At 41.2% G+C, this 7,969-nt stretch overlaps 1 protein-coding gene across 1 annotated transcript; it reads right to left on the bottom strand.

Annotated features, from left to right (window-relative positions):
• Nucleotides 1-253: 253 nt before the first annotated feature.
• LOC128467780 (vomeronasal type-2 receptor 26-like) lies at nt 254-4,642 on the bottom strand. The gene is made up of 3 exons (XM_053449503.1): nt 4,466-4,642; nt 2,208-2,331; nt 254-1,170 (listed from the first exon to the last, which is right to left on the bottom strand). The coding sequence occupies exons 1-3, from the start codon at nt 4,640-4,642 to the stop codon at nt 254-256; spliced, it is 1,218 nt and encodes a 405-aa protein (XP_053305478.1).
• Nucleotides 4,643-7,969: the final 3,327 nt, after the last annotated feature.

Here is a 7,969-nt window from a genome sequence, read left to right as displayed (position 1 = left end):
TGTGTGGTGCTGAGTTTATCTCTGTGATTCCCAACATGTGGACGCCTCACCTTTCTTGCAACTGATAAAGGATAGAAGGGTTAAAATAGTTGCCTGTTATAAATAAGAAATATATTTCCTAAAAGTCCAGGACATTGGGGTATTGTGTGCAAAAATGTCTTTTGATGTCCAGAAAACTTATTCAAGTTTCTAAAATTGACCATTGACAGTTATAAGATAATAAAACATATAATTCAAAATATGGTTCTTATAACTATTTGGTTAAACCTTTAATTCTGCTCCCAAGTAAATATGTTTTTGTATTCAATTCCTGTCTAAAAACAATTACATAGCATTTTGGAATAAATATACATCCTACAAGTCCTGCACTTGAAGCCACTATGGCAAAAATCTCTACGGTCACCATGTTCTTCCCTTTGGTGCTCAGATAGGCCGGGATCATCGCAACCCAAACGCTGCAGAACACCAGCATGCTGAAGGTGATGTACTTGGCCTCATTAAAACTGTCCGGTAATGTCCTGGCTAAAAAAGCTATAATAAAACTAAGAGCTGCCAGAAGCCCCATATAACCCAGGACACAGTAGAAGGCGATAACCGAGCCCTCATTACACTGAACGATGATCTTTCCCTGATAAGAGCGCATGTCCAGCTCCTGGAATGGGGGGGAAATGGCCAACCAGGAAATATTAATGATAACTTGAATGGATGAGCAGAGCAGTACTATAGAATTGGAGACTTTCACACTGACCCAGTTTGCCCAGGAGCTGCCGGGTTTCGCGGCTCTGAAAACAATATAGATCATGATTGTTTTGCTTAAAATACAAGACACGGCTAATGAGAAGAGGACTCCAAAAGCTGTTTGGCGCAGCATGCAGGTTACATCCTCAGGACGACCGAGGAACAGAAACACACAGAGAAAGCTCAGCATGATGGAGACCAAGAGGAGGAAGCTGAGGTTCTTGTTATTGGCTTTCACAATTGGGGTATCTCTGAAGACAATGAAGATCAGTAATATTACAACAGTTACAAGACAAAACAGAATTGATGCAAAGGATAAAACTGCAGCAACTGCATCCAAATATGATAGAAACTCCACCGATTTTGGAATACATCGATCACCTTTCTCATTAGACCATTTATCTCTTGGACAAACAATGCAGTTCTCACTGTCTGAAAAATAACGCAAAGTAACATTATGTCTCAATATGTAAATTAAACATAAAATATAATATAGTATATAGTTCCCTCCCACTAAGTGTATCCATATTAACTAATGTTAAATTACTTCTTTTTGTTTACATTTCTTAGATTTGAACTGAAAATAAACAAAAATAGCCCCAAATCTAATCGCCCAAATTTTCCTTCGCCTTGTTTTAGTTTCAGGAATCATATGCCTATCCCATGCGTGTTTCAAGTCACTTGCTGCACTAACCTCTACCACTTTTGCCAAGAATCTGGTCCACTCATCTCACATGGAAGTAAATATAACGGAGGAGCTCAAAGACCAAACAAGGAACAAAAACAAAACCCCACTATAAGTAGATTTCTTGAGTAAATGTACAGTTCCTAAACCCATTGAAAACAATGCATTTTGAGCCCGTACATGTACGGGCTTTGTCATTAAGGGGTTAAACCGTTACTACTTTTTATGTTTTTAATGAGGTTTTTTAGTGCACTGAGGCGCATTTGTGAAAGTGAACCAGCTGTGTGCAGAAGCATTGAGGTTGGAGCTTGTGTAAAAAGGTCTTTCTCATAATATCTGTAAGGTGCTTGGTATCACAGTTGGTTGTCGGCTGCCAGGTAGTTTTTCTGCTCCGCCCGGGTGGGTGAGGTTATGCCCAGCTCTAGTCAACCCATGCCTGTCTTGGTTGTCTATTATTGTGATCACTTATAGCTACACCTGCCTCTCCTTGTGGCTCTCAATACCCCCCAACTCCACCCATGGGCATAGGAACCCCCAGTAACTCATGCAGGGGGGGGGCGATAATGAAGAAATCCCCCCAGGGGGGTAGTTAGTGTGGGAGGGCTTAGATAGTGTGAGAAGGGGGACAACGTGGGGATCTGATGGGGGAAAATGCTGCCTCACCCAGATTCTTAGGGGTTCCTACGCCCATGGCTCCACCCTCTACCTTACCAGGAGCAGGCTTTCATTCCTACACACTTACTATGAGTAAATTATGTGTATGATTCTATATAATCTATTATACCAGATCTGTTGGATATCTCTCCCTCTGAGCACCGGACACAGTCGTAGCAGCAGATTTGTGTTCCAGGTCTCAGGGATTTTCGATATCCAGGCAAACAGTTCTCTGAACACTGAGACCTTGGAATCTACAAACAGGAAAAAATAGTTCTTGTTTGAGCCACTCTTATAAATTAATAAAGAATAAAGAAGCACAATCACAGAATAATAGATAAATCTGCAAAAATTTTCTAAATAAAGATGTAATTCCTTTGTTTTGAAAAATACATTAGGAGTAGAACATGATTGGATGATTATATAATTAGAAAATCATTCAACAAGATCAAAATCATTCATTGCCTTAATTCACAAGCCCTTGGTATTCCCTATTCTAATACATTTATGAAATAACCTTGCAAACAGCAGCATTTGAAAGTGTTCTCCAAGGAGAGTATAATAAGTGCACATGCAGTGGACATTGTCCATGTGGTGGCTCCACATAAAGTGCAATCATAAACCTGAAGGTGCCGCGAAGATGCGGATGAAGAAGAAAATGCATGAGTGAGAGAGTGAGTGAATGTGGTCCCAGAAATGTTGCATTTTGCATTGTTTTCGGGGGAGGGTCTTGCTTCAGTTCCACATTAAAGCCTCATTAAAGCTTGCTGCTGTGTTTTTTTTAGGACTAACAGCTTGGATCCATGCAGGCTTTTCCAAGAGACTAGAGCTTTGCAGGATCCAGTCTATGATTCCTATGTGGTCTGCATCAGGCATAGGTGCTGGGCATTAAAACCTGGAGCCTGGCGATCAGAGACTGTTGTGGAAAGAAGAATTTCCTCTATGCTCCCAGGGCAAGGAGATCCCCTAAAAAAGACCTGAGGTATCCCTGAGGTAAGTGAGGAAATACCGTATTTGCTCGATTTATAAGACAACCCTGATTATAAGACGACCCCCCAAAATCAAAATATTAATTTAGGAAAAAACCAAAAAGCCTGAATCTAAGACGACCCTATAGGAAAAAAGCTTTACTAGTAAATATTAATTCATGTAAACTATTTTTTCTTATTTAATAAAAGCTATGACTGAGAAAAATATATATTTTTTATTTCCTTTTATTTGCCAACCTGCCCCCCCCAGTTATGCACATCTGCCCCCAGGCTTGCCACTCTGCCCCCAGAAATGTCTTATACCCCCCTATTTGCCACTCTGCCCCATGATGTGCATTTCAACCCTCTATATGCCACTCTGCCTCCAGAAATGTCATATACACTCCTATATGCCACTGTGCCCCATGATATGCCTTTTAACCCCCTATATGCCCCTCTGCCCCATGATATGCCTTATACCCCTATATGCCACTCTGGCATATAGGGGGTTAAAAGGCATATCATAGGGCTGAGTGGCATATAGGGGTTTAAAATGCATTTCTGGAGGTATATATATATATATATATAACTGCTAACAGCAATCACACTCCTATCAAGCCAAGGCAGCCTGTACATGCTGGAACCTGGGGATGATAGTGTGATTACAGCCTTCCTATGCCATGCTACCACCACCACCCCCCTTACACATCCATACTATCACACACACACTCATTCACAAACATTTAAATACTCATTCATTCCATTAATCACACATACTTCACACATTAATCACAAAAAAACCTTCCCCATCCCCTTACCTGAACAGCAGATCTCTCACTCGCAGACTTCTGCAGGGGCCCGGCTGTGCGAGCAACTTCTCTGTCCCCGCCCCCAGAGGAAGGAGGAGGGAGGCAGAATTATGTGAGGACTGTGCTAGCTTCCTGTTCTCCTGCTGCAGAAGAGACGCTGCTCGCGACCAAAGCCCGGTAAGCAGCATGGCCCCAGCAGACATTTTTCAGGTTTGATTAGAAGACGACCTCGATTATAAGGGCATTTGCTCTGGAAAAACCTCGTCTCATAATCGAGCAAATACGGTACTTGCCTGGACATTTGTGTGTTGTCTGGGGGAGGTTTTCCAGAGCCTGGCTTAGCGAGGTCTGGCTGGGAGGTCTGGTTAGTGGGTGTTTAGGATGCTCAGTCTTAAGTGTGACGTTTATGGCTCTCAGGCTACAGGGTTTTTCACAAGTTAGAACCATTACACCGTCAAAGTGGTTTTGTTTTACCATCTTTAAGATGTATGGTGCTGGTGAGTTTATATTATTTCTGTTAAATTATTTTTAATATACTCTATGTCTGTAAAGTTTATAGAAATGTAGCTTAATTTTAATGTAGGAAAACAAAAACAATAATCCCCCCTTACCTGGTTGTCTTTGTTCCTCCATATTGCTAAATGCGAGTCAATGATTAGCTGCTGACCATCTGGAGCCCACTCAGTGAAGTTACCCACAATGTTTCTAATTGCAGACTTATTTGATAAAAACACCCAATTTGTAATTGTGTAATAGTATGCAAATTCTCCATGTTCATCGTATAACATGCGGCCCAACTGAGATGCAATTTTTATCCTTTTTATATAGCGATGCAACTGTTAAAAATGATTTAGAACAAAACAATACATTGCAATCATTTGCAAGGAACTCCTAGACATTAAATGCTATTTCACTTCTCTTTAATGCTGCATGTGTAATACCCTAAGCCTTTTCATGCCCTTTTTCAATTTGAAGATTGCCCCTCTTCCTGTACCATGTGTGTAATAATATTAAATACTAATAAATTTTAAAATAGGTACCAAACAAGGTACTTTCGCTAGAGATATCAGTTAAAAAAACCCTCTCTGTCCCAAGACAAAGTTCAAAAACTGCAAACAATATAATGTAATATTTAAGATAGGATTTTGCTGTCTAATAAAATTACCAAAATCTCTGTATATTCTCAAGGGATGCTGCTGATCATAAAGCATGATTTTCCCTTCAGTGACACCTAACTTGTGGAAGAAATATGTAAAACTACAAAACAGTGGGTTTTGCTTTTAACTTTTTGATGTTGTTGTGATGTGTTGGAAGAAGGAAAAAGTGTAAGGATATGAGCAACTTTGACAAGGGCTTAATTGTGATGGCTTGATAATTGAGTTAGGGCATCTCCACTGCAGCTCTTGTGGGGTGTTCCCGGTCTGCAGTGGTCAGCACCTAAAAGTGGTCCAATGAAGCAAAAACACTGAACAGACTACAGGGTCATGGGCAGCCAAGGCTCGTTGATGCACGTGTGGGGCGAAGGCTGGTCCATGTGGTCAAATCCCTACTGTAGCTCAAATTGCTGAAAAAAGTTATTGCTGGTTCTAATAGAAAAGTGTCAGAACACACAGAGCACTAAAGTTTGTTAAATATGGGGCTGTGTAGCTACAGATCAGTCAGGGTGCCCATGCTGAGGGGTCAGGATGGGCACCCTGACTGGTCTGCAGACAAGAGCTCCTACAGTGGACACATCAGCATAAGAACTGGAAGAAATGGAAGACGGTGGCCTGGTCTGATGAATCACGTTTTCTTTTACATCAGGTGGATGGCCGGATGCGTCATTTACCTGGAGAAAACATAGCACCAGGATGCATCCATTGAGGCCCCACCTTACAGACCTAAAGGATCTGTTGCTAACGTCTTGGTGCCAGATACAACAGCAGACCTTCAGTGTAGTGGAGTCCACGCTTTGACCCGTCAGGACCTACACAATATTAGGCAGGCGGTCATAATGTTATGGCTGATCTGTATATACACTCGCTGGCCACTTTATTAGCTACACTCTTTGCTAGTACTGGGTTGGACCACCTTTTGCATTAAGAACTGCCTTAATTCTTCATGTCATACTTTGCACATGGTGCTGGAAACATTTCTCAGAGGTTTTGGTCCATATGCACATGAAGGCATGATGCAAACCTCCTGTTCCACCACATCCCAAAGGTGCTCTATTAGATTGAGATCTGGTGACTATGGAGGCCATTGGAGTTCAGTAAACTCATGGCCATGTTTAAGAAACCAGTTTGAGAGGATTATTATTATTATTATTATTATTTTTATTATCTTTTATTTCCAACAATTTATGCAGCACTTAATAAAATACATATATTCAAGGGGTATGACAAGACGAGAATTGACAGACAAATTGATACATTAAGGGGAGAGGGCCCTGCTCGCAAGCTTACAATCATGATGGAATGGGGTGAGAACAAGCGTAAGGCATAGACAAAGAGTGAAAGGTAGTGTGGAGTTGTATCAGTGACAGGGAAGTGGGTTTTGAGAAGTTTCTTGAATGGTGGGAGGGTGAATGCTGAAGGTTCGGTGAAAGTAGATTCCAGAGATATGGGGCAGCCCTATTTTTATGAGGCTAGATTTCCATTTGTTTTTTTTTTGCTAAAAATGCCCATAAAAACGCCAATAGCGCCACCTGGCGTTTTTTTTGTGAAAAACGGCTGCAGCCAGATGTTAGCTGTAATTCAATAGGAAATCGCAAAATGCCATTTTCACTTGGCGTTTTTCTGTTTGGCGTTTTTTCAGTCCACTTTGGCGTTTTTCTGCTTTTTTGGGCTCTGTGGCAGTTTTTTAAAATCGCAGCATGTTGACACTCTGGCGTTTTTTGCAAGAAATCTTGGCGTTTTTCCTCCAATAGAAGTCTATGGCTAGGTTTCATAGAAACATAGAAACATAGAAAGTGACGGCAGATAAGAGCCAGAAGGCCCATCCAGTCTGCCCAACCTCTGAGTACTCTCCTTTAGTACTTGCCCTTATCCTATATCTAGCTTGGCATTATGCCTATCCCATGCTTGCTTAAATGACTTTACTGTATTAACATCTACCACTTCCACTGGGAGGCTATTCCATGCGTCCACTACCCTTTCCGTAAAGTAATATTTTCTGATGTTACCATTAAACCTTTGCCCCTCTAGTTTATGCTTGTGTCCTCTTGTTGTGGTTTTATTTCTTCTTTTAAATAAACTTTCTTCCTTTACTTTGTTGATTCCCTTTAAGTATTTAAATGTTTCTATCATATCCCCCCTGTCCCGTCTTTTTTCCAGGCTATATAGGTTAAGATCCTTTAACCTGTCCTGGTAAGGTTTATTTTGTAATTCATAAACCATTTTAGTAGCCCTTCTCTGCACTTTCTCCAACATATCTATATCCTTCTGGAGATATGGTCTCCAGTACTGTACACAATACTCCAAGTGAGGTCTCACCAGTGATCTGTACAGCGGCACGAGCTCTTCCCTCTTTCTACTGCTAATACCTCTCGCTATACAACCAAGCATTCTGCTAGCATTACCTGCTGCTCTACTGCATTGTCTACCTACCTTTAAATCCTCAGAAATAATTACCCCTAAATCCCTTTCCTCACACGTTGAGGTTAGGACAGTACCAAATAGTCTATACTCTGCCCTTGGGTTTTTATGCCCCAGGTGCATTACTTTGCATTTATCCACGTTAAATGCCAATTGCCACAGCTCTGACCATTTTTCCAGCTTACCTAGATCGTTTGCCATTTGGCTTCTTCCTCCAGGAACATCAACCCTGTTGCAAATTTTTGTGTCGTCGGCAAATAAACATCCCTTTCCATCAACACCATCTGCAATATCACTAATGAAAATATTAAAGAGAATGGGTCCAAGTACAGATCCCTGAGGTATCCCACTGGTAACAAGACCTTGTTCTGAATATACGCCATTGACTACAACCCTCTGTTTCCTGTCACTCAGCCGCTCCTTAATCCATTCAACAACATTGGGATCTAAACCCAGAGATTGCAGTTTATTTATAAGTCTTCTATGTGGGACAGTGTCAAAGGCCTTACTGAAATCCAGATACGCAATGTCTACTGCACC

This window comes from Spea bombifrons, chromosome 1, assembly GCF_027358695.1.
Source record: "Spea bombifrons isolate aSpeBom1 chromosome 1, aSpeBom1.2.pri, whole genome shotgun sequence".
NCBI classification, from domain to species: Eukaryota; Metazoa; Chordata; class Amphibia; order Anura; family Pelobatidae; genus Spea; species Spea bombifrons.
Note: the sequence above shows the minus strand (reverse complement) of the source record. Positions and strands in the feature narration are given on the sequence as shown.